Source organism: Corvus moneduloides, chromosome 8 (assembly GCF_009650955.1).
Source record: "Corvus moneduloides isolate bCorMon1 chromosome 8, bCorMon1.pri, whole genome shotgun sequence".
Classification (NCBI taxonomy): domain Eukaryota; kingdom Metazoa; phylum Chordata; class Aves; order Passeriformes; family Corvidae; genus Corvus; species Corvus moneduloides.
Window position 1 is genome coordinate 5,583,770 of NC_045483.1, and position 27,001 is coordinate 5,610,770.

The following is a 27,001-nucleotide window of genomic DNA, read 5'->3' on the forward strand; positions in this document are numbered from 1 at the left end:
GGGTTGTACCAATGCTAAACAAAGGGCCATGCTACCACCTCAGTTCTTGCAGTAGATCTAATGTAGCTTCAGGCTCTCTCACTTGCCCTGGACTCCTTGCCTCAGCAAGCCCAGCAGCAGAAAAAGGACAAGTTTCCTCCCTGGGTTTCCAGCATTCTTCCTCTTTGGTGCTGGGATACAACCTGTAGTCCAGAACTATGCCCTTCCTTGGAAAAACACCAGCCTCTGAGGTTTCCTTTCTGACAAGTGCATAGGAAGTATATGAATTATTTTTTGGCTCTCCTGTTAGTCACCAACAGGGCCTGCTATCTGGCTATACCTTGTTTTTCCTCTTGTCAGTAGACATTTTTGTAGCCACTCCTTTCTAGAAACTCCATTTCGGCTCCCAATTGTGGCAAACAAGCAACTGCCATGCGCATGGTGTGAGTCAACGTCTTTCCTACATAAAGCTCTTCAGTCCAAAGTGTGGTTTCCTTGGAATGTTGACTTACTTGATTCAGAGAAATTTGGGGGCATAACCACAACATGAGTTTTGGAGCAACATGAGTTTTGGAGCAACAAAGGAAGAGAAAAGGCTGCCTAGGCTCAAGAAGGAGAAAATTCTTCCTGGCTCCTATAGGTGACCAGAGCTTAAACAGCCAAAGCCTCATAGAAAGTAATTTTGAAATAACAAATTGTCCCATGAGACAAAATTTAGTTGCTTCATCATCTTCTTTTGCAAGTCCAGTGAATCAGCTGCAGACTTTATACTCTTCAATTAAACAGAAACACTCGCCGCAATTCCAACCAGCTATGGGGTTTTTGGTACAGCTTATTTTAAGGATCTAAACTGGTCAAAAGATATGCTTTTGACTTCAATTAGTGAGAAATTTGGCCTCACAAGAAGTGGTTGGCAGGGTATTTTTCTGGATCTTCAAACCCTAGTCCTTTCCTACCCATACTTTTTAAATAATTCTTTAGAAGCATGCTCATAGAGGTTTCTTCACCAAAGAAACACATTTTTCCTCCTTTCTGCAGACAATAGGTTTATTGGTGGAGGGGTGCTCATAAACCAGCCAGCTGAAATTGTTTTAAATAAACTCGCTTTAAAGCAGGGGAAGGAAAAGTTTTGGTTTACTTGTTGTTGCTCTTTTTCTGCCTTAAAAGAATTTTGCACCCATGTTAAAGGATGAAAAGAGATTAAACAACCTGTACCTGTCAGCAGGATGAGGGGGGCAGCTTAAGGAACAGAGTAGAAGAGAAGGTGGATATCAAGCAGGATATTCTATCCACCCCACAGTGAGGCTGCTCAAAATCCTCTGGAGTGTCACAGAACCACTTTTGTAAGCAACCCAAGGGATCCATGGCTACAGAGCATTGCTACGAGCAGCCAGATGTTTGATAAAGCTTTTTGGGAAAAGAATGGTATTTCCACTATTACTAGCAGCAAACATGACAGGACAATTCTGAAAGCTTCTCTTCTCAAGAAGTTTTTTTCTCTTGTCACATGTGCTTAATAGGTTTGGATAACATCCAGTGTCCAGCCTTTTATCAGGACCTTCCTACCTTTCAACATTCTCCTGCAGTGATGGATGGCCTAAACATTAGCAAGCAACCTTATGTTGCAATAGTCATAGCTTGGCTTCCTCTGGTAAACCAAATGTCATTTGTTCCATAAAAAAAAAATAAAAATTCCTAAACATATAAACACTCATTTACAACCTCAACGTTACTGAATGGCTTTCTTGCAGGAAAACAAACAGATCCCTGCTTGAATTCACTCCTGAGACACAAGGCTGTAAACAGGAGTAACCCTTCCCTTGCAAGCTGAAGCCTGATCCCCACTGAGCTCCACTCCATGGCTGCTTTGCCATCATTTTCCAGGGGGATTCTATGGAATTTGCCTTCATCTTTTTCCATTAGCAGGTCAAAATCCTGAGGAAACACTTGAATGAAGAAATGAAAATCCAAAAGAGAGTCCAGGAAGGTCTTGGAAAGAATTAGGAAACGAATTAAACAACCATCAGGCAGGAACCAGTGGCCCACTCACAAAAAGACTGGAAACACCCAGGAAGGCAAACAAAATCACTGCTAGCACTGCTGGAAACAGGGCATTCCCATATCACCTGGATCACACGATCCATTAGCAGTCATATGGGAGCAGCCATCTGCAAAGAACAGGAAGGGAAGACATTTATTGTAGGGAATGACACACTGTTTGCAGTGGCATATTCCGCTCTTCCTCACTTTGGCTAGTTGGACAAACATCAGTGCAAGATAATAAACTTCCTGTATGCTTGATTTTGGACTCAGGTCAGAGTCTGACTTGGTTAAAAGATAATAAATTAGCATACTAGCTGAGGCTTGGCAAGCAGGTTAAGTGACTTTTTAAAGTGTTGCTGCATTATTGGGAAAAAATATTAAACACGAATAGCTTGAAGTGTCACACATCCACAACTTAAATATGCTGATTATTTCTAAATCAATTTGTAAAAAAAGACTTTTAAAATAAATCTCACTTTTTACACTTACCTAGCAATATTTCAAGGAAATGAAATATATTTTTTTTTCTGTGAAATTTAAAACCTTCCTTACGGTAATCCTGTGATTCCTGGTTCCAAGTTAAAATAGCACAATCTAACTTTATCAGTTTACTGATTCTTCTAGTTGCATCATCCCAGCCAAAGGTGTCAGCCTCAGGCATCTCATCTGAATTTGCCCTGGCCCACTCTTGTGAGGCTACTCAGATGCTGAAGTCTCCAGATGTTTTTCCAGAATCCTAATTTCCTATTACAAGGCAATCAGGTGAGAAATAAGGTATGATTAATTTCCATTATCACCATGTGCCTCTTCATTCTCTTCTTTGTTGGGATTAAGCATAGGTTTGCCTGTTACTGCTTCTGAGTTTAGCACAAGGAATCCTGAGCTCAGGGAGACATTAGTTGACCCATTATGCTTTTAGCTTCAGAAATCCAAAACTGAACCAATCAGCAGAGTTGCAGCAAGTGGGGGGATGGAAGGGCTGTGGAGGTCAGGTCTTGAAAGGACTCCTGAACTATTGAGAAATTGTGCAGAGAAGCCTGTGTGGATATGCCATGCAAGGTAATTTAATGTATTCTGCATTACACCTAGCAAGGAATTCACCTCATCAATCTTTAAACATCTAAAAGCTGAGACACTCAGAGTCTCCCCGGGCTCCCCGTAGCCAGTGGGAAGAAAGAGTCATCTCATCTCTCCAATCCAGATGCCTCCAAGGCTGAGTGCTGGGAATGCAAGAGGCTGGACTCACCGGAGGTCTATTTTAATGTCATTCTGTGCAAACACACAAAAGCCATCTCCTGCAGATTTCTGGAAGTTTTGCAAGTCAGTGTTCCAGACAGCTGGAAAAGGCTGATTCCTTTTTTCCCATGTGGGCAAAATTTTCAGGCAGAAGAAGCTGTTTCTGGGAAGGCTGAATGGACCTGAAAGCTTTTTAGAATTAACTTCCCTGGCCACTGGATAATCCATACGAACCGAATATAAGTCATGAGGGGCATACAGAGAGGATAGGGAAAAGATGACCCTTGAAACAGAGAGGAGGACACTATAATTAGCATATTCATTAGCCAAGGGCAGGCAAGTACAGCCTTCCCGTTGCCAGATAACCCAGAGCAGATCTGCTCTTTGTTTGCAGAGTCCTCTCGAATGGCCTGGCTGTTCTCCGGGAGGAGCTGGAGCAGGCTGGGGGGCCTGCCCTGCCTCACAGACAGATGTAAGCCAGGTTTACATGTGTGGCTGACATCCATTAGTGGAAACGAGTTTCCATTTTCTAAAGGGTCAAGTCAGAGTAATTCCAGCAAACACAGGGAAGCCAGAAGGCTTTTGCCCAATGACCACGGCATCCCAATGCTTTTCCTGACCACAAATGACAAACAGTTACGAGGCATGTACACTGGGGAGTGTAACCTCTCCAGAGCAGGGAAGGACAAGCAGAGCTTCAAGAGCACTGATTAGCACAAAACCAGTGGATGACTCCAGCCCAGACCTTCTACCAGTGTGAGCAAATGCATTGCAAATGCAGCCCTCCCTAAGTCTAAAGGACAGGACACGGGACCACCCAAGGACCTAATCTGGGACAGCAGCATCAGGACAGGGCAGGCTCCATGTTGTTTCCATAGACTCCCCTGCAGTCTGGCACCACTGCAAGAGACAGAAGCCCTCAGTAAGTGTTTAGTTAACTAACATTTGCACTATAAACAGTGGGTAAAGCATGAGGAAATAGGACTCGAGCAAACCGTGAGAAAAAAGCCTTTTTGCCTGAGACCACAGCAAAAGGACTCCTAATCAAGGCAACACTGTGATTTTTCAGCTTCCCTACCACACTACATTACGGCCCGGCCCCAGTGACAGACAAATGCTTATCAAAATAAATTCTGACTAGAAAGCATTAATTTGAGTAACACGGTTGCCGTTCTGCCTCTCAGATATTTTCCCAGAACTGAACTTTGGAAAGATGAGCTTTTTCAGAACGCCCACTGAGAAGGTACTTTCCTGGACTCAGACAGTGATCAGCAGAGATATTGATTGTGCTGTCTCTGCAACAACAACAGGAGTTATACATTGATTTCTCTGGAGACTGGATTATGTATCGATTAAGCGAGCTGCAAAGCAGAGCCCTAAGTAATGCTATCATGTCTGGCTAAAATGGTACTCGTAGAGTAGTGAAGTCAATAGAAAGGGGAGATGAGAAATCCATTGAGGCAAAGGGCAAAGTCCCAGGGTAATTAATTAAATAGCAAAATTCTCCTGGCTCAAGTGATGCCAGGATTTCTACTTAAGCATTTAGCATCCTGAAAAGTCTCCTAATAGGAACCCAAAGGACGCAGTGAATAAGGCTTTGAGCAAGTAAATAATTCTAGCCCATCCCGAGTCCATGTAACACCCTGTGGACAGACAGGCACCTCATTCATTGCTTACTTCAATTGGGTCATTAATGAAATGGTTTAGAAAAATCTGAAAATTAGCTGTAGAGATAAGTCTTGGACCAAGTCTTAAGGGGCCATCCACTGCAGCCAGTGAAAACTGGCTGATACTGTGTTGGCCTTTTATCAGCAAGATAATAAGCTTACAGTGGGACAGTGATGACTTGCTGGATATAAGTGATACAAGCTGAATTTGTAGGAGAAAGATAACAACGTAGAAAACAGTCCCTGAAGGCTCACCTTTCAAAACACAGAGCCTCTGTCTCGCATTAAACTCTGCAGATTGCTTTACAGAAGCTTAATGTTTCTATCTTCTACTGCTTCCATAGAGCGGCATTCAGGTTTTCTTTTGGCCATCCCAAAAACTAATTATAACATGTTCCCCAGGAGGCATGTAGTAAAACTAAACACTTAAGAGAAAGAGGTCTCAGGACTTGAATCCAATTCTTGGTGTGGTGTGACCTGCAGGATTCAGCCAGAATCATCAAGAAGTGATAGATGAAACTTCCCTTCTGGGAGATGGAAGGGCTTCACTGATCAACAAAGATGACTCACTCAGAAGCACAAGTGCTGAAGTTTGCATTTATTTTGGTGGTGAAAATAGGAAGGAGGGAAGAAGTCTCAAGGAGAGAGGCCAAGATCCTTGTTTTCAGGATCAAAGCAATGGCCAAAAGGAAACTACTTTGATGGTGCACAGAGCTGGGAGAGGTGTCCGTGAGCAGGAGCCTGACTCAGCTGCATGGCCTGGACCAGCAGAAGGGCTCATGTGTCATTTTACTTCCATCTAACCCATCTTACTTCTGTTTTCTTCTCCATAAACAACTGATTTGAGAGAAGGGCACATTTTAGCCAGTAGACAAGTGGAAGGTCAGGCATTGCTGATCAGCCAGAGCCCCTTTCAAGGGATTTTTCCCTCCCTTCCTTATCCTATAATTGTTCATAAAAACAAAGACATCGTTTTGTTTACCAAAATCCCCACTGCTAGCCTTAGACTGGAGTAAGGAGTTTATTGCTGTGCCCAGCTAACCTCTTGCAGCAAAGAGAGTGCAAACATGGCCTTTATTCTGTGCATTTCCTGGAGGAAAGGAGACTGGACAGGAATTCAGATAAGAAAATTAATGCTGTTGCCGTTCTTCATACTCTGTGAAGTATTTTAATGGGGATAACAATACACATTAGACATCCTGTTCAGTAACATTTTTAGTACCCAGCTGAGTCCAAATATAAACTATAATGGCATATGGAGACTGTCTTAAGAGCCATTTCAAATCAATTTAGTTTTATATAGCGTCTCTCAAGGTGATTTACAGTGAAAAAGCAAATAGTGGGATAGTGATTTAGTAGAGTAAGGCATGGCAGCTGTCAGGCAGGAAGGCAAAAATGCTGCATGGAGACGTAAAACTCCAATTGAAAAGCAGTACAAAGGTAAATATATCTCTTTCCTCTTCCAGTACAAGAAGCAGTCAGGTAATGAAGCCAGGTTGGGTTCCATTTAACTCAACAGTTCAAGGGAGCCATTTACAGACTGAACTGGACCTAAAACTGAACCTTTTCCACTCGACTGCTGAGATTAGGAAAAAAACAGGGAAGAAATATTTGTGACCAATTCATTTTAGCAGTTTTTACCATCATATTTCACAACCTCAGAAATTTTAGACTTCCTGTGGGTTGGACTTTTGCCCTACGGGCTTATGAAGTCAAGCAGGCAGCTTTAACTGCCTTTTTCATGGAAATTGTTAAAGCCTTTTTTAAAGAAGCAAGATTCTAGTTAAGAAACCTGGACCTGGCTGGTGTGACAACCATTGTGCTGCTCCTGTGCAGGGAGAAGGAATAATTCTTCAGAGAATGTTTCCCTCAGCTACAGGACACCTCTCCTGTGGGTTTTCGCCCTCCTGCTCACCCCTCAAGTGAAGCTGCTACAGAAGCCATGAAAACACTCGTATTTTGGCATTCTTAGTGTGAAGATCACATGTGCTCCTTACATTTCCCTCCCACCAAACAGTTCAGAATGGGCTGCTGGATGTGGCTGTTTCAGTGAACTTGAAGCAAGAGAGAGGGAATACTAATGTCTTCCTAGGACCTGAGTACACAGAAACCTGGAACAGCTCAGTGTGGAAGGGACCTTTGAAGACCATCTGGTCCGGCCTTTCATGGGAAAGGGAGCCTAGATGAGATGATCTAGGGCCCAACAGCATCTTGAAAACCTCCAGTGATGAGGATTCCATCACATCCTTAGGGAGGCTGTTCCTAGGTATCCCTTCTTTGAGAGGCCTTAACCACTCATGTTCCCCTCCAGGTGCCGGTGTTTGTCTGTATTTGTCACTGCTGTTGCCTGTAGGTCAGGGAGACGGTGGAAGCCTGAGCTGCTTGTCCACCAGGCCAAAGGTTTCAATTCCCCAACAAGCACATAGGGGCAGTTCAGGATGGCAAAGCTGTGGAGAGCCTGAATTGTGATCACTTGCAAAAGCACCTCCCTGCTCTACCATCCTGTCGAGTGCTGGGTTTGTTTAGTGGCCTCGGGGCGGATGTTGAGCGCTCTCACAGGAGCTCTCCCAGCGGGAATTCGCTGCTCCCACACGTGGAGCCCGGCACCTGCACGGTGGCACCGTCTCACAGGCAGTGGCTGCGTGAGTCACACGGGGCTGGGAGTCCTGCTGTGAGGTCTGTTCATCTGGGAAAGTGCCTTCTCTTCCTTTCTGCTGTGCAAGAAGTGTATGTTTTATTGAATAAAGTGCATGTTCCCTATGCAAATGAACGCCCTTTGGAATGGTGATATACCGACACGCTGTATGTTAAATATGTATGCCCTTTAAAAACCTAAGCAAGAACTAAAAATCATTTATAAATATTAAAGAGCACAAAGTCTACTTTTTGTTTTCACTGTGCTTCTGATCCTGCACTCTGGGAAAAATACTCCTCACATTATAAGACTGAATTATCTGTCCAAGAACTAAACCTATAATTTTATTCTATCAGTCAAGCTGTATGTCACACTATTTTTGTATCAAGACAATCAGGTTCTTTGAAGCACAGACACACACCTACTTAAAAGAAGCTTTCAGCTGAAAGCAGAAGACTCCAGAATCAGCAGCAATTTGTACCTTTCAAGGGACTGATAATTAAATGGAGAAATGCAGATTCCAATGAAAAGAAAGTTTCTTTGCAGGCCAGGATGGTGTTCCATTAGGACATTTGGGTCCAGATTCATCCGTTTGGACTGCAGACATCTAACCTGGCTTTGAATCATTGACTTCTGATGGCTTTTATTGTGTCCTTTGGAGATACTTATTTCTCTTTCTTGACAAGAAAGGACAGTAGGGTCATCTGCTCTCCTAATATGACTAGTTTGGTTAGGTATCTGAAATGAAATCGAATCAATCCAGGCCTTGCTCTATTTTTTTAAGTATTTGTTGTATGGGACACCTATTAGAAAATCCAGTATTTGACCCATTGTTACAGCACAGTCAGCCTCACCTCTAGGAAGTATTTTCTGCTACACAGGGTTTCCACATCCCTCTGGGAAGAAGCAGAAGCTCCTCATTAAGGAAAAAAAGTGCAGCAAGACCAATGCAGACATTAAACCACCAACACCAGGGAGTCAGGTTTAGATTACAAGTGAAGGAGAGCATCTCTGTGTTTCACAGGATCACAAAACGGGTGATCTTGGAAGGGACCACTGGAGGTCATCCAGTTTCCTTCTGCTCAGAGTTGTTAAGTTAACTTGCAAATACCAGAAAAGTCTCAGGACAGACTGTAAATATGCTGCGCCAGTTTTACATTCTGAGAAACCAGGTACACAGGTCAAATAAGAAGCATGAGGCACAGCAGAGAATGGAAACTCCAGCTCTGGAGTCCCAGTATTTTTCCTTCCTGTAACACCACCATTCTTTGTCGATGAAGAAGCAGTGGTTTTCAGCTTGGTCTTCACTGCACATTCACTAAATTATTCCATGTGCTTCTGGCTGCACTATGGATGGCAGGAGAGCCAATGGACAGCAGTGAAGGGCTTTTGGAAACCTGCAGCAAAACTGGTTGAAGTGAAGCAATGCTATCCTTCCCTCACTTTACTAGCTCTGCTATCAGCAAAATGCCTTTTTGCATTTCCAGATGGGAACTGGAGCAGTGGGAAATATTCTCCCTCAGTGTTGGTCGCTTGTTCTTCTGTTGACAGGAATTTTAAGACAAAAGGTCATTTTGGTGGATTTAAAAAGCAATGGAACTTCATGCCCCTAATGAATGGGCAGCAGGAACTCATACTGGCAGTGCTCAATGGCTGCACATGAAACAAGCCAGGCTCAGTAAATGAAACCAGATCCCAAAATGCAGCCTGAGATAACTGAAAGTATGCATCAAAGTTTATTGTAGGAAAACGACTGACTGGAAAAAGAGTGGTCTGCTCTGCCCCTGCACCTCCAAAACATATTGTACCATTTAAACCCTCCAGAAAGACATCTGCCAAAAATGTGATTAATTCTCCTGAAGGTCAAATGTATTTCTCTTGTAAAACAGTTGAAGCAGCAATTGTACGTCTTTGATTACTCTTAGGAAAGCAACCTAGGAAAAATCCTAGGATTGCTCTTGTGTTTGAAGTTGGATGTTTACTGCTTACTGGCAGTGACTTCGGTAGCAAAGGTGAAATGTGGTCAGGAAATGATTGGAACCCCCCCAAAAGGGTTAGTCCCAGAGCAGCCTGTCCCAAATTCCAGCAGCACATCCATGTCTCTGTTTGGAGTGCCACCCTGTGGACACGGAGGCTCCCATGAGCTCCTCTCCTTCCCACAGCCCCGAGAGGCAACTCTCAGGACCCACCGTGGTGGACACAAGCACGGGTGACAGCACCTCTGAGCTCCAAACCCCACTGTCCCCTGTCAGTCCTGAGCGTCCCTGCTCACCCTGGGGAAAACGGCGCTGGTGGAGGAGTGGGGATTTGTGTACCAAAATGCAGTGTCTGTTATGAAAGGCCATTCTTGGCTGTGCTTTCTGCACAACAGAATATGAAATGGCACCACCACTTCTGAGCTGCATAGGAAATAATTGGGGCATCTGTTGGTAACAGCTGAGGTCTCTTGCATTACACCCCCAATGCATAGCTTTGCACACTGAGAAGAGACCAGAGAAGCCCTCTCCTCACTCACAGATGAATTAAGCCTCTGGTAAGTCAAGTTCATCCTTAGAAGTCAACTTCTGGATTGCATTATAATTTTTTTTCTGTCTGTGTAGGACTTGCAGGTTTATTCACTGGAGAGTGCCACCATAAATTTTAGGAGTCTGGCTTACAAAGCCTGTAACAACCTTGTTTAGTAAAGGTGTGCCTTGCAGAATTCCTTCAGTAATGCCACTTTGGCTGCTCCTTACCTCTGGGGTGAGGTATTTCATCACGATTTCCTTTCCTTTCTCTCCCAGCTTTTCATCTGGAGCAATTTCATATTCTGCCTGGAACAGACATATAAACAATAAAAGTCAATATTTGCACTCATATTTCACCATTATAACTTCATTTTGGATGTGGCCTTAACAGAACACTCTGTATGAAAAATCCAAAGGACAAATATCATTTTCTGGTGGAAGTAAAACCTGTACACACAATCTCATTAAAAACCATCCACTATATTTTGACCAGACCCTAGTGATGCATCTTCTGGGGCTTTGTCTCTTAATTAACACCAATACAATTTAATTAAATTATATTTTACAACCTTGCCAAGCCAGCTTTCAGAAAGCATTCAGTGACAAGAGACGTCAGCTTCATTTGGTTTTGCTCAAAAGGAAGGTGGACACAGAAGGTAAAATCATTTCTCTGAATATTAGAGAAAGTGAATGTTTGTTAACTCCTGCCACAGTGGTATTTCAAGTACCAGGTGAAAATATGTATATATTCTTCAATATGTTGTCTTTTTTTGTTTAATGTGTCTTTTCTATGTATTTATGCCTTGACCTTGGTCTAACAATACCTGTGCAAAGCAGAGAGACCTGCCCATCACTTTTAGTGGTCCTTGGCTCAGTCCCTCCAGAAGGCTGATTTCTCAGGCAGATTTCTTAGGCCCAAGAAGAGACAAGACAGACTATTTAAAGGAACAGACACTATAAGCAAAATTCTCTTTGGCTTCCCTAGTGCATTAAAAAAGGGAGCACCCCATCCTCACACACAAAGTCTACCTACATTTTAAAATTCTGACTGTGCTAGGTATTGAAGCATTACTGACTTTTGATGAGCTTCAGGAAAATGTTTGTATTAGAAACAAAAGCAGCATTACATGTGTACCACGAAGATATTAATCACTTCAGTTCAAGTTTTGGATCCATGGCAGGCATTCGAGGGAAACACATGCTGCAGGGGACCCCAGTGGCTAAATGACAACAAGTTCCTAGACACATTCCTGCTTGGCACTGCCTGGGATATGAAGCTTTAGCCTTCGGATCAAAATATTTTCCAGAAAAAAAAAAAAAAAAAGAAGACAGCCTAACAGCTTTCATGACTGTATTAAAGAAAAGATCCCAGAAAATCCTGCCAAACCAATTAAATAACCCGGTCCAATACAAGCTGTCTGTGATGATAAATGAGGAGGAAGCTAAAAAAAAAAGAAGAGAAGGTAAATCAGACTGAACTGGCAAACACTTGGAAGAACAAATTTCAGAACTACTGCCCACTGGAAGATGTATGTACTGCTCCAGGCTGGATGCAATAAATCTGCAGGCTGGCTGTAATGGATACCCCTGCTAAGCAAGCCTAGGAATGACATGGAAACCACAATGTAGTAATAATGCTATTCCCCTTCTATCTGGCCAGTGCTCATTTAGCTATTGCAGCTCAAGTCTGAAGCTGCATATTTACACACAGGCATAGCAGGTTGCTCGAACAATCTGGAATTATGATCTGATTTGGTTTGGGAAATGATAATGGCACAAATAAAAGTGATGGAAAAAACCACCAAAAACTAAAATCCACAAGTGCAGTACTTCTTTTTGAGTGAACATTTCGGGGATGAAACTGATTATGTTCTCATAAAACTTAATACAAGGGTTTAGAAAAATCTTTTATCCAATTTCCCGTCCTTTTAGATGGTATCTGAGTATGGGTCATTTCAGCTCTTAAAGTACAGGAACTCTGAAATGCTTACAGCATCTTAGCAGCCTTTTTCTCCATGATTTCTCTCTCCTTCATTTGCTTTCAAACTCTGATAATACATTAGCTCCCTAGCAAATAAAACCTGATTATAAGCCATCATCTGCTATTTGAAGTGCACCAGGGAACTGTCAAAAAATTTGATGTCCTTTTTGCCACAAATAACCTATAACATTTACATCTCATTGGAACTGTACAACAGGACAGACCACAAGACAGAAATTCAGCAAGAACTGGATGTCTTGAAACCCAATTCCTGATGGGATTCAACATATGCAGAGCTAAGTGCACACCTATACAGATACAGAGTATCTCATTCTGCCTCAAGATAGACAGCAAAGAATAAAAGGAAAGTTTAATTATACTTGCATTTGACATTCCCAGGAAATGTGACATGGTGGTGGCGAAGGTGGGAAGTGACAGACAAGTGAGGATGTGAGAAGGAACCATAAGCTCCAACTGTGCACAGTGTTGCTTTCACTGTGGATCTGCACTAGAAGCCTGTTCCATTTTGTTCCTAAGTTCATTATTATTTCTCCCTTCAGTGCCATTTTTGAGCTATTCAGCAACAGACCCTGGTACATTTTCAGCTGTGACCTGTTATTACAGGAGATAGACAGGGATGTCCCCATGCTCCCTCTGCCACCTGCCTGGGAAGCCATCAAGGTCCTCAACTCCTGGTCTTGTGCTTAAATCACAAGGTATCTCCCCTTCTTTCCCAATACTCAAAAACATGGCTACATTAGGGATGCAAATCCCTAATTTCTAGAAATAACATCGCTACTTAAAATCCATGTGGAACAAAATATTTTCCATTATTCCTTTGATGAATCCAGGCATGTGTTTCAAGGCTCCTGCTCTGAAGTCTAATAGCTTCTCCATGCCCTAGTTAGGTCAGACAGGGCCCTATTCATAGCCCATAAATGAGGGGAGGATTTACGATCACCCTGACTCCATGGGACAAGCTGCAGGGAAGGCTCTTTCTGTGGGCAGGCACAGATCCTTCAGTCCAAATGGCGAGAGGATGTGGGCTGGCCACTGCTTGCTGCTAACTTTTCTTCTGGCTGCTGTTTTGGAGGTAGTATTACTTTGGTGGCTCCTTCTTCCACAGAAGGACTCCTGGCTGGATGGAGGAATGGGGGTGCCAAGCATCCTTCCCTTTGGAGCAGCTGCCCTCAGGATGGGCTGAGGGAGATCAGATGGAAAAATGCTCTTCAGCTGGGAAAGGGAGCAACATCTAGCCTGTGATTGGCTGTGGGATGGGGCCACGGGCTCAGGGACAGCTCAGGTTTGGGGGCTGGAGGCTGCCTGTGATGGATGGAGAACTACCAGGGCAATGACACAGAGACCCCACAGCGGGCTCACATTAATTCTGACACACCAATTTATCTAGTATTTGATTTTCATCTTAAATATTATTTGAGCTCCTGAAACTGCATGTCTTAAAAATATGTGCAAATGGAAAAACACATCCAAAGAGATCTCTCTGCAGATCTGGGAGGATGCTCTCCCACAGCAGGTAGCTGATGGTTGCCTGTGGCAGCGCAGCATGGCCACAGGAATCATCATCCCTTGTACCCACCAGGAGATGGAGATGGGAACAGACACTCCCACCAGAGCAGTTTGGGCTTCTTGGTAAAAGTCAGGAACAGTGGAATCACCTTTTGAGCATCTGCAGGAGGTTATTGGCATTTCAGTCCCAATTTTACACCTCCACTTTCTCAGCTCCATCCTCTGTTATCCCCAGAATCTCTTTCTGCTCACTCCTTTCTCAGACTCCAGGCTCTGCCCTGTTATTGCTCTGTCCTCAGTGGCTGTCCTTGCACTTGCCTCTGCTGGAGATTTAAAATCTGTGACTGAAAATTGGAAGGCAAACCCCAAACAGCTGGGATTCATAATAACTCGCATTTCTAAATGAAAAGTGAACTTGAAACCACATTTTTCATACTTAAAGGCAGGGCAAAAAGAGTCCTTTTGACTGTTTAAAAACACATTTTGAGTTAATGAGTTTGTTGATATCAACAAACTGGCATTTCTGATGGAAAAAGCCTGAACAGCTTTAAGACACACATACACAGATGGTTTATATACCACGAAAGAGACTTAAGCAAACGAAATCTCCCTAACAGCAAGACAGGGTTTTCACAAATGGCATTAAATGGATGCTCACTCATCCTTTCACCCCAGATAAGTGCAATGTCTAGTGAGGCGTTCAGCTGAAAAGTCCACCCGAGGAGATTGTGCCTCTCACCCCGGCCCCTGAGCCCAGATATCACAAGCAGAAAGAGGCAAAAGAGGCAGCAAGGCTATTTTCCACCAGAGGGTGTATTTTTGTGGGACTTCAGTGCAAAAAAACCCTAATATTGTTCACATTAGAGAGAAAATAATGACCAAAATTGTCCACATTCTCCTCCAGTCAACCTAAATCTGGGTCCACATTAAAATGTTGGAAGTTCTCGCCTGGAAAAAAACCATTATGAATGTGAGTAGATGAAGCAGGATGGGGAGTCCTGAATCTGAAGTCTTCATTATAATGGCAAATAAAATCACAGGAGAGGAAAAGGAAATGTCAGGAGCTGGCACCCTGGGAATGTGCTGTTGAGAAGGGGAGAGGAGCAAGAGGTCCCTGCTGAACTGAATCGCCACCTTCTTGTGCTGGAGGCACTGGCTGTGGAGAAGGAAACACCTCTTGCTAGCACCTTCCCTGCTCACTGATCTGCCTTTCAGCACAGGAAACACAGCTCGTTACACTTCATTTTAATGGCTGTCTTTCAACAGCTCCAAAGTTGAACGATGTCGCTAAAATATTTGTAAGCAGAGCAAAGTGTGCTTCAGGGCTGTGCGTGATTCCTTGGGTAAGGGCTTCTAGAGGAGCTGATTTAATCATAAACCATCTCCATCTAACCATAATAGTTTATGTTCACATAGTTCCTCCATCTCAATGGCTACATCAGGGTTTGGTGAGCTGTTCAAGGGAGATCTCTGTGGTTCCATGCACCCAGATAAGCACGCGATGCCTTCAGAGCCACATGGGTGCTGGGTGGATATTTTATCTCGGCAATCAGCACCTCTGTCATGAGTTTGTTTGCACAATATCCGCAGCAAGAGATGGCTGTCTGTCCTTACAGCCCTTTGTGCCAGCTGGGAGAAGGGGTTGCTGTTGCTCCATTTCCCAGACAGACAGACAGACAGACACACTGACAAGCACTCACTGGTCCCACAGCAGCAGTGGGAACCAAACAGCCACAGCTCCAGCAGTGCTGTGATGCAAAGCTCTGCATCTCTTTGTTCCCATTGCTGTTATCATCTAATGTTGGGGCCTACTGCTTACAAACCACATGCCATGTTAGTCTGGCCTACAACTGATTGTGACTAATTACCCAAAGACTACTCTCAGAAAACATGTAAAGACTTTATGCCTCTGAGCAATTTCATCTCAACTACTGGTTGAAATTGGCCAAGGTATTCACAGGTTTCAGAGGGAGCTGACAGCTACACACCTACATGCATGCAGAATTTAGTGATACAAATCCTTTTCCTTCAGAAAGCAGCTTAACAACTGTTGAACAGACAAAAATCCCCAAATCCTGCCATAATCAGATTTGCAGAAGACTACATCAGACCAGGTTAGTTATTTCACACAACAGCTGACATAAATGTCCAGTCAAGAGGGGATTTTTTTAGTCTCTTTACATATTCTGGTCTGCAAGGTCTGGATGATTCTACCAGGCTTTGGAAGCAAAGGTATGAGAGAGCTTAGTCTCTCACAAGGATGTTGGTAGGTTGTTTAATGTCTGACTCAGCTTCTGGTTTTCACCCAGAAGCCCCCATTGCTTCTTTCCTTGCAGACAGTGGAGTGCGTGAGTTAAAAAACTGTATAAAAAATTGGGAGGCATCAAAGACTGGCTCCTGCCAGTGACTTTGTGACCTGGTAAAGGCACTTAGATGGGCTCTGAAAAAGAGAGGTGGTCCTCCCTTTCATTGTGCAAAAAGCTCTGTGAGTCTCTAATGAACTAAATATTATCCCCTTTTATCTTTTCCCTTTATTTGACATTACACAAAAGCTAATTTTTGCATCTCATGTTAGAAAAATAACTAAGACAAAAGAAAATGAAGGCTCTTGGCTTTTCCTGCTTGTTACAGCAGGTGGTCTCAAAAAGGTTTCACATTCCTGGTGGTCTCAGACTGGGGCTGTAAAGTCAGACTCCTGGTCTCATTATAGGGCTTTTTTTGCCTAACATAGGGCTTGGCTTGAATCCCACTACTCACTAAACAGAGTGTGACCCCGCTGGGCAAATTTCAGTAGCAATCATCCAATTTAATGGCTATGGGCTGTGTTGCTTGACCTTAATATTGCCTAATCCAGGGATTTTCAAGGGCTGGGAGCAAGTTTATACAGAATTTGAAATCAATAAACAAAGGAGACTGCTGTTAATTAGTGTTAAAAAGAAGAGAGAAAGATAAGGATTCAAACCTCCACCCAGCCAGGCATTTTGTTTATCAAATCCTCATAGTGCCAGTCTGAGCCTAGCTGGGAACAGACCACTGGCCCAGTAAAGGTACACAGGGCAGCTCCAGTCTGCAAAAGCAACTTGGGGTGGGTGCAAAGCACACCTTTGCAAAAGGATTTGGGAATATCAGTTCGGGACTGCTCGGAGACAGACCTTTAAAACAAACCCAGTGCCAACACAAGCTTTTGCAGGAGGAGAGCAGCCTGTGCTGCACGGATGAGAGGAGGACACCGAGTCCCAGTGCTTGTCACGGCTGCACAGGGCTTGGGAGGATGAAATGACACAGTGCCCTCAATTCCCAGAGCCGGAGGCGGGCCGGGCAGCCGGCATGACGGAGAGGCTCTGGCAGCACTGCAGCCAAGGCTGTCACACAGTGCCCTGGGGCCGGTGGCACTGGGGGAAACAGATGTTTTCCTTGTGCCCAGATGTTGTTCCCGCTGTCAGTGGCATGCCCTGAGTGCATGCAGGACTTGCACAGTGGGGGCTTCTCCTCCACAGCCCCTGGGCACTGCTGGAACCAGCCTGCAGCTGCGGGGCGGCAAGAGAATGGAACAGAGCCCCGCTAACCCCCTCCAAACTGAGCATGGCTCTGCCACTTCTGTCTGAATTTAAAACCACTTCCAAGCAGTCTTTTGTGGCTGTATTCCAAAGGATTTCTGCAGGTGCCATTGCCCATCTCCTTGGGGCTGCAGGTGGCACAGCTGATGTGGCATTTCTGCGGGGATGCCTCCCCCCAGATGGGTGTGTGGTGTTTCATCAGTGGCGTCTGCAAAGGTGTGAGAGAGCTTAGTCTCTCACAAGGATGTTGGTAGGTTGTTACTAGATTGTCTCACTAGACAATACTGGTTCAGTGCAGGACAAACACATTCAGGGTACACAAAGTGTCCTGCTGCCTGCTGGCCTTGAGCACAGCTGCACAGAGTGTTTGCCACGTGTTTTGTGTTCCTTGATGGCTACACATTTCACCAGAGAAAATCCCAAGCCGTGCTGGGAACAACAGGTGGAAGTCATGACCAGCTTCATGATTCAAATAGGACTTTGTCCAACACTTTCTGTGATGCTGTAGATTTGCTGTAGTTACTGCAGGAGTAACACAAACCTTAAGAGACCACATGTCCTCTCCAGACTGTTACTTTTACAGCTTCAGTGCAATCCTCACATTTCCCTGTACTTCAGAATAGCTTCACCATGGTGCAAACAAAGCAATTTTATTCCTGTTGGTATGCATTGTTTTGCTTCTGACTGTCAGTGTTAGCCAGGGAGCGGGACCCCACGGGCACTCACAAGGGACAAGTTCACCTTCCTCTCTGGTACCATTTCACCTTTTGGCTGATCAATACCCTCCACTTCCAAAGGTTCCCAGCACAAAAAGTCACTGAGAGACTTTTCCACTGTGAACAGCTGGCAGTACACATGGCCAAGTGCTGCCAGACTGGGAAATGGTGTCAGGTCCCCCAGGGCTTGGGAGTGATGCTCAGTGGCTGGGTTAAATGATGGCTCACTGGGGTGGAAAATGGAGCAGATTTGTTTCTCAGTGACCTCAATCAAGTTATTTCTGTACCTTGTGCCTCTGTTCTCCTATTTGAAAAAAAAGGGTGATTATCAGGATATCCTTTGTAAATCATCCTGAGCTATAGGGATGAAAAGGCTTGGTAAGAGATCCTGGGGTTATTACACTCCCCATCCTCTCTTGTCAGTCCATTCTCAACTTTCCCCTTCCTCCCAGTGCCTCCCAGCACTGCAGGCTTACACCCCCATCAGAAGACATTATTCACAGTAGCTCAAGTGCTTGGGTGTCGACATGAAGGGAGGCCACAGCAGCACTGTGGGGGGTGACTGTCCTACCCCTCTCTGGTGGCTCACATCCCCCAAGGCTGGCACCAGCCCCGTGTGTCCCTGTACCGCCAGCAGTGCCGGGCTGCTGCTGGGGCCGGCCCTCTCCACTGCCTGCTCCAGCACTTTAGACACAAAATCCCATGAAATAGTGATTTTTTGGGGTCAGAGGAGTCTCCTCTGTCAGGGGAACACTGCAAAGCACCCCAAAATACCACAAGAATTGACTTACCACCGAGTCGAGGAACCTAATGCAGCACTCAAGCTCGGGCCGAGTTTCACAGAACTGCCGAAAGAGAAGCCTTCCGATGGGCTGCTTTTCACATATGCTGCAGTAATCTCTCTCTGGAGACAATAAAGAGAAGAAGAGAAGCATGAAAATGAGAAGAGGTCTGCCTTCTGGGTTGCTCATGAGTTTAAAGCATTGCAAGTGAGTGCAGGACTACTACCCCAGAACAAAACAAACTCCTTCTCCCTGCCACCACGTTTCAGGTATCCAAATACAAATATAATTAATGGCTTTAAGACTCAAATAAGAGAGGCTGAATTTTGTAGGGCTGATGTTGGTAAAGGTCAAGCAAAAGCCACTCATCTATTATGAAAAAATAATTTCATATTTTTCTGTGGTGGAAATGTATGCAAAGGTACAGCTCGGGCTGGTGGCATTGGTGGGAATGTGGGGAGCAAATTACAAGTCCTTGAAATATGAGTCATGCATTAAAGGGTAGAAAAAGCTGGAATTTGTGGAGACTTTCCTGGATGCTTCCTAGATATGCACTGAAGTGCCCCATATCTCTGGAAGTGCTTAGCCCGCTTTCTATTAAACAATTATAATAAACTATGCATTTTCAAAGGTTTCAAAATTTCTGCTATTTAATTGCTGAGCATTAAGGAATGGATGGAGCAGATGGCATCTGGCTCATTTCAGTTTCACACAGCACTCCTTACAGAACTGTATTTCCCCTCAAAAGCCATGTTTAAATGCCATTCCCCTGTGCTGGTGCATCCAGAACCATCACTCACAGCAAAGCAAAAGGTTCTTTGCCCACCACAAGGACTATCAGCAGGAGAATATGGATGAAGGGCAGGTGTCATTAACTGGCATTGCACCAGCACAAATGCCAAGGGCTTTGGATATTTTTCTGGTGAGAGCAGAAAATCCCCCAGCCTGCTTGGAGCAGCAATACTTGCTTGAGACACGTTATTCCTCTACAAGTACACACATGTCAAACAACATACTGTGTTTCCTTAGGCATTCTTCTCACCACCCTCCTCGCTGCCATATGGCACTTGCTGTTATTATGGAAACAACCAGCTTCTAAACACATAACACAGCACTGCAAACAGACATACGAAACCCACACAAGTTGCCAGTGCCTTGGTTACTTCTCTCTTGGGCCTGGAGTTGCTCCTGCAATGTCTTTGAGTCCCCCTTTGCTCTGGCCCCGTCACGTCCTTCAGCTCCTCCCACTCCATGGATGCAGGCACACATCTGTGATGGAGCTCACCTTTGCCATGAAGGCACCCAGCTCATCTCAGCTTGTGCCCTGGGGACCATGTTCTGCAAAACCTGGACTTCACAGAATCATCATAGAATCACAGGATGGTTTGGGTTGGAAGGGATCCTAAAGATCACCTAGTCACACACCCCCTGCCATGGGCAGAGGCACTGTCCACTATCCCAGGGTGCTCCAAGCCTCATCCAACCTGGTCTTGAACACTTTCAGGGATGAGGAATCCACAGCTTCTCTGGGAAACCTGTGCCAGGGCCTCACCAACCTGTAGGTACATTTGTCCTGAACAGAAAATGCTCTATGAGGTGTTGGACTGCTGCCCTGTAGCTGGGTGACATGGGTGACAGTGGGCAGGAGCACCCAAGGCTGCCTTTTATAAGGGGAAGGAGGGAGCCTGCCCAGTGCTGCACCTGGCTCTACTGCAGGAACTGATTCCTGAAGCACTTCCAGGGTGGTCACTGGAGACACAGGTTGGAGAGAGCTGAAAAGTGCTTTTAATTCAGTGTGGTCCTGCTTGGGTCTGGTCTTCTGAAGCAGTTGGGAACAACGAACCAGCAGCATTTTTTGCTGGCATTGCCATTCCATTGTGGATCAGGGTATCACTCAATCTATCGAGAAGACTGCAATGTTTTGATACTCTCTCACAAGTAAAACTGGATCAAAATCACTGTGTAAATCCTAACTTGACCTCCAGTCTAATTATCAGCAGCCTTCCCCCGGCACTGGTTTGTTTGCCTGAGCTGAAGCCTTCAGCACGGAACATCACGGCACTGATACATGTAGTGGGAAAACCAGCAGGATCACTGGGACACGGAGCAGCCTTGGGGTGTCCCTGTGGGGGGTACCAGCTTGTGCTGCTTGACCAAGTGGCATTTTTAGGGAGTAATTGCTGAAGGGATGTGCAGACACGTACAGCGCTAAGGGAAGTGAAGGAGTCAGGAGAGTGGATCAAAACAGCCACTCACAACATCTCAGAGGCTGGCATGAAGCCAGAGGCTCAGCAGCTCAGGTGAGCTCTCCTGGGAGGTGTGAAGGTTTAACTACATCTACCTGATGCTGTTTTCTGCTGCCTTGACTAACTCACTCTTGTGAGGGTATGCATAAAATGTACACCCCAAATACCAGCAGCACACAGCCTGCCTGGTGGCAGGACTCAATCCCCAAAGAAGCCCAGACCCACAGCAAGCTTCCCCATACCAAACCAGCACTGCAAAAAATGAGACTGTCTGCATTCATAACAGAGTAAAACAGAACGGAACAAACACAATAATCAGCTGGTTTGGCCCATATTTTCTCTTGTACAGCACTATTTGATGCACAGTGACAATGCTGGCTGTACAAAATGCAGTTTATTTATCAAAGTTGTTATGATGTGGTGACACCCAAGGTAGCAGAGGATGATCTTCTACTCAAAGGGCCAGTGATACCAGCTAAATTCGTGTGCAAATTGCACATCCATACCTGTACTTCATAGCACAGCAGGGAAAGAAAACAAGCAGCTAAACACCATGACATACGTGGATAAGCACAACATAAAAAAGAGATGAGCACAGGCTTCCTCCTGCTCTACAGAGCTTGGCCAACACGTGAGAAGGGTGACCCATTCCTAAGGAGGAAAAAGGAAATACCACAAATGAAATACCACTCTGAAAACACAACAGGCAGAGCAGTGCCCTGGAGCCACCCACTGCTCTGTCATGTGCATTTAACTGCTGGATGTACCAACATGGACAATAAGTACATGATGAAAATGCTTTCGTTCCTTGTAGGTGACACAAACTATTTTCTTAGGCCCTGATCTCGCCGTTGGCCTCACTAAGTCAGCTAAAGGAGTCTGCACTCAACCAATTCCTGGGATGCATGGGCCCGGAATGGACTAAGAAAGAAAAACACGTCTCTCAGCTAAAGCTGAAAAAGGAGTGGATGGTTTTATTACAGCAAGGAAGGCAGAAGTGTTTTAACAGAGTGCTGCACCCCAGAGACGCGGCTGGAGCACCTCGAGCCGTGCTGAGGAGCTGCTGCAGGAGGGAAGGGACGGCGAGGCAGGTGGGGACTGCAGCCAGGGGCTCTCCTGGGCTGGGGCTGAGCCTTGTGTCGCTCTCGCTCTGCCTGCCAGTAAAAATATCCATCCAGTTTCAAAAGTTTAAAAAATAGAAGGAATGATTTCCTGAGGAAATGGAAATGTTAAACACTTGGAAGTGAAACCATATGCTTATGATGATGAAGTGTAACTAAAACAGCTCTAAGAGTGATATCTTTGGTAGTCAAACCCTCCTGCCTCAGCGCCATCCTGTTTAACACCTGCAAAGTCACCCAAAATGGGGGTGAAAAGCTGGGTGGGTCAAAGTCCTGGGAAAGCAGACACCTCTCACTGACGCCAAATTCTTTATTTAGAAAATATCTCTGGCAAACAATGCAAGTGAATTCTCCGTCTTCCTAACAGAGCAACAACGCAGATTAATATAGAAAAGGTATTAGATAAAATGCCATAATTAACATTCATAAGATAAATAAAGATAAATTATGTTTATTCATAATTTGACTGACTCATTTTTCCCTTTACTTCATAGCTTATGTATTGAAATACTAATTTCAAGAGCACCCAGCACAAGGAACACACCAAAATAGTTGCACCTGCACATGTAATGCTGTCACAATTCAAAGTCTATGGACAAATTTGTTCCCTAACAGATATTCTGGTAAGGTTCTGAAAAATATCTGAGCCCATGCCTAAGAAAAAGAGTCCTATTAACAAAATTTCATACCAGTCAAAACATACCATCGATGAAGTGAAAAACTCAGCACAAGGTAATAGAGTTGCTGATGTTGAAATCCCCAACTTTCAATTAAAAGGGGGGAAAATCTAATATTTTAACTGGATAAAAACCTCCCTGTACCTTGTGAAGATTTTTGTCTTAATTTCTCACTTAAATACCTTGCATTTTTTTGGCTGGCTAAAATATCACCTTAGCCATGTTGGAGAGAAAATGCAGAGACCAGATCCCCCCTCCTCTGTCACATTTGCGATATACCTGTGGGTTTTGATGGGTTAGTGCTGAAATACAAAACTGGGTGATAACCCTTGATATTCAGTGTAACATGCAGGTGTCTCAGTGAGACCGCTATAAAAGTTGCACTTCTGCAACTTGTTCTGAAGAGCTGCAAATCCAACCCCTGCTATCAGCTGATGAGGCTTCTTCCTGTAGATGTCTGTGGGGAGGGATAAGCTCAGTTTAAATCTCACTTTTAAAGTCTACAAAAGCCAGGAACATCCTTTCAGCTTTTTGGCCATTTATTGGTGTGGCCAAGGATTGTATTTATGTACTATCTATTAAGTACATAATACAGTCTTTTATTTTCCAGCATACGGAATCCCAAGAGCAGATTTTCCAAAGAAATGCATGGAGAATTGCCAAGAAGACATGCACCACGCTGCTGCATGGGAACATTTGGACTTGACCTCTGGATCCCTGCTATCCTTGGCATTAAATCAGATGAAAACTGAGTAAGATCCAAATGCAAAGTAATTATGCTGCCTTAAAAAGCCCACACGAAACAACAATAACAATAGAACCCCACAAACAAACAAACAAACCAACACCTGGAACCCCCAAAGAGGATGCAGGAAGACTTAATTGTTCATTTCCTGCTCATGCTCAATGATCCAAGATTAGAATTCATCTTCCCTTCCTTATTTTTTTTCTCTAAGGTGACCCAAAAGCATTCAGATGTTCCAAGTCTATCACTTGCCTGCTGCTCTCTTCCTCTCACGTGCTTTGTTCCAGAACAACAAAAAGCACCCCAAATTAATGGAAGAAAGCATTTGAATGCCTCAGTCTCTACACTCCAGCTGGGCAATAGGAGCAGCATTGGAGCCCACGGGAGTAGCAGTCAGCTCCTAAGACTGTTGGCACACCAAAAGTAAAACTTTGTTTTTCCAAAGGGCTGGGGCCTGTCAAAGTGATGCCCAACATCCCTGAGATCAATGGAAATTTCAGCTAGAGAGGTCCCAAAATTGCACACCTCCCTCCTCAATCAAACTTAGAGAGATGTTGCTAAAAGAAATCCTGCTCAGCGCAGCCCAAATCTAAAACCACTTCTGGTTTTTTCACCCGTCTTTGCTTTCTTCATTTAAGTTTCCTTACAGAGACACACAATGAAAAGGAGGACAAAGGCAGGAACTAAGAGCAAGATTAAAAAATATGCAGCACAACTGAACTAAAGAGACTTTCACAGCCCATCATACACTGTGCACTTGCAGCAATTTCCTCCTTTTTGTCAAAAAAAAAAGACCAAAGCCTTTAAGGTCTACAGAATTATTTTGTGTCCATTCAGAGTACTAATGGAAAACAAATTGCATCTTTAAGCACTGAATAACCCCATTTAGAGCTATATTAATATAAATACATTTTTCATTTAAAACCAGCAAGTCTAACACTGGTGCTTATAAAGATGTCTTATAATTTACTGCTGCTCTTCTCCAGCCAAAAGTGGAATTACCACTGTCTATGTATAAACTTAATAAACAGCACACACTAAACTGCCTCGTCTTTCAGGCTGATGGAAGTTGCTTCTTATCAAAGGACCCTTTGTGGATGCTTTAAAAGGATTTAAATTGCTTTGATTGCATTATTAACAGTGTCTGTGTTGCTCTTGTATTTCAGAATAATCTGGAAAGCTGGAACATCAGCTCTCGCATTCTACAAATGATGGTTTTCCATCTCTAATAAAAATGCTTCAATACAAAAGATAATCCTTCTGTTCAAAAGCAAAACCCCAAGACGGGCCATGTTAACACATCTGAAGACCCTCTTATCACCTTCTTATTCTTACTCTTATTTTTCAATGGTCTTTAGTCCTGGAGATGTCATGGCCAGTCAGGACTTTGTGAACTTTGCTGGGAACCCAGGTACTTGCAGTGCAAAACATATCAGGTTGTTCTCTTTGAGAAGCTGAAAATAGGGGACCATTTCAGATGAAGAAACAGGGATATTGCTGTTTAAATTGCAGAGCCTGACCAAAAAACTACAGTAATGTAGACAGGGATCTCCATGGTGCCTACTCGGGAATGTTGCAGGAATGGGAGGAAGCAAGAGCAGAGAAGTTCCTTGTCCTTCTTGTCTGTTATTTTCTGGGGTTTGGGGTTTGTTTGGTTGGGGGGTTTTTTGGTTGTTTGGGGGGTGAGGGGGGCTGTTTTACAGTGGAAACCTGTGATTAAGATGCTGAGGACTCTCCATTCACCCTGTCTCCAGCAATGCATTTAAAAAGTGAGGCAAGCCAGATGGTTAGAGAGCACAAGACAGGAATAAAAATGTCACATTTCAGTTCATTCAAAAATTCCTATAAACTGTGGCAGTAAGTTATGTTATAAAAGCCTAATACAAGCATCCAGGCTCCCGTGGGAATCCAGTTACCAGCACAACTAATAGTCTGTGCCCTGCAGACCTCAGTGGCATGCTGTATTTATAAAACAGGGCTACTGGCACTGCCTCCCTCCGAGCAGTGTGGCCAGAAGAAGTCCATTAAAGTGTGGGAGCCCCAGTGCTGCTGATGGCCCTGTGGCTCCTGGCTATTTTTTTGCTTGCAACGCAAACTCCCGGAGCGGAAATTTAGTCCAGGAGAGCACAGCAGAGTCTTTTTATACATTAACCACTATACTGCTCCAGAACTTCACCTGGCACTTCACAGAGATTAAAAACGACGACGCAGCCTCTGTCTTGGAGAGTGTTTATCTTGGCAGGTCTGGAGCTGTGCAGGTGCTGGACAGGAATTCCGAAGCCAAGGGCTGTGATGAAGTTCTCTTGCTGGTGGCAAAAGCACACACTCTCTAACCATAAATATTTCATCTGCTTCCTTTATTTTTTAATAAAATATGGAAATATGTACGACTTATGACGAGATAATGGCTTGATAGATTCCTTATTCTAAACAGCAGCTCATCCCAGTCTGCAGTTCAAACCAGTCCTTCATTGCTGAGGAAAGCTCTAGACCTAACATATGAAGTACTGGGGGAGAACACATTTTTTGGCCTGGGTTTATTTTTTTTTCCATTTGAATTTAGGATTTTCTACAAAAGACTTGGAGACCCTCATCTATGCTGTTACAGCAAGCGTTGTTCTGGCACTGACTATCTAAGTTTAATTAATTAAAAATAGGAATGCAATCAAGCTTACTTGAGACAATGGAATTACCCCAAACTGCTTTTAAGTCCTGCCAACTTAATTTTCTTTGCTTTTCAGCTGTCTTTTTTAAAACAAACAAAATTTAATCTCCTGATCATCGAACATCTAATGTAAGTATTCAGATGCAGACAGTGTTTGCTTTGTATAACTTCCCTTATTTCCACTCTTTTCATGGTATTAGGCTACAGGGATAAACTCCACACATCACAGCAGCATTACACTGGAGATGGAAACAGTCCAGTTGGACTGATATGGAAAAAATGCTTGGAGAATACTGGAACAAACTCACAGTTAAATACCCTTCAGTGATACATATGGATCTTCTCATTTGTTTTTTGAAGGCAGCTGTATTGAAGCTTTTGTTCATGGAATTCTATTTGAAAGTCAAATCCTACAAGCAGTTGCATAAACATGTTTGCATGAGTACTTGAACCAGAACGCGTTTGTGGCTTTGTTGATTTTGGACAAAGATTTTGACAGGAGGGATAACAACCCACCCACCCTTTTTGTAGCAGCAGCAGGAGGAGGATCAAACAAGATCCTGTGAGCTCAATATAATCACTGCACAGGAAAACATGAGTGGGGTCCAGAACCTGGGGAGGGACCCTCAGCTCTCACAGGGGAGACATTTGGTCATCCAGCTTTGTGCCAGGACCACAGTCAGATGGCAAAGAGAAAATGCTCTGCCCTGAGACCAGGCTGTTTGCCAGTGGAAGACAAAATCTCATCCTGACAAAATCTCATCCTAACAAAATCTGAGCTACTCTGCTGAGTTATTCCAGCCCTCCCCCAACACTTCTGGTATCTTCTAAAAGTTACTTGCTCAGGCAACTGCATCCCTTCCGTATGGGTCACTGACCAAGCCCCATGTCCAAAAGCAGAAACTGCGGGGTCAAGG

At 44.2% G+C, this 27,001-nt stretch overlaps 1 protein-coding gene across 2 annotated transcripts in view; it reads right to left on the bottom strand.

The window, feature by feature from the left end:
* GRK5 (G protein-coupled receptor kinase 5) overlaps positions 1 to 27,001 on the bottom strand; it is a 155,291-nt gene that overhangs the window by 40,682 nt on the left and 87,608 nt on the right. The window contains exons 3-4 of one of the 2 annotated variants that reach the window (XM_032115881.1): positions 18,640 to 18,752; positions 10,296 to 10,373 (exon numbers count right to left, since the gene is read on the bottom strand). In XM_032115881.1, coding sequence (XP_031971772.1) covers positions 10,296 to 10,373; positions 18,640 to 18,752 — 191 coding nt within the window. Of the gene's footprint in view, positions 1 to 10,295; positions 10,374 to 18,639; positions 18,753 to 27,001 lie in introns of those variants that run through there. The other variant, XM_032115882.1, reaches the window with a different exon arrangement.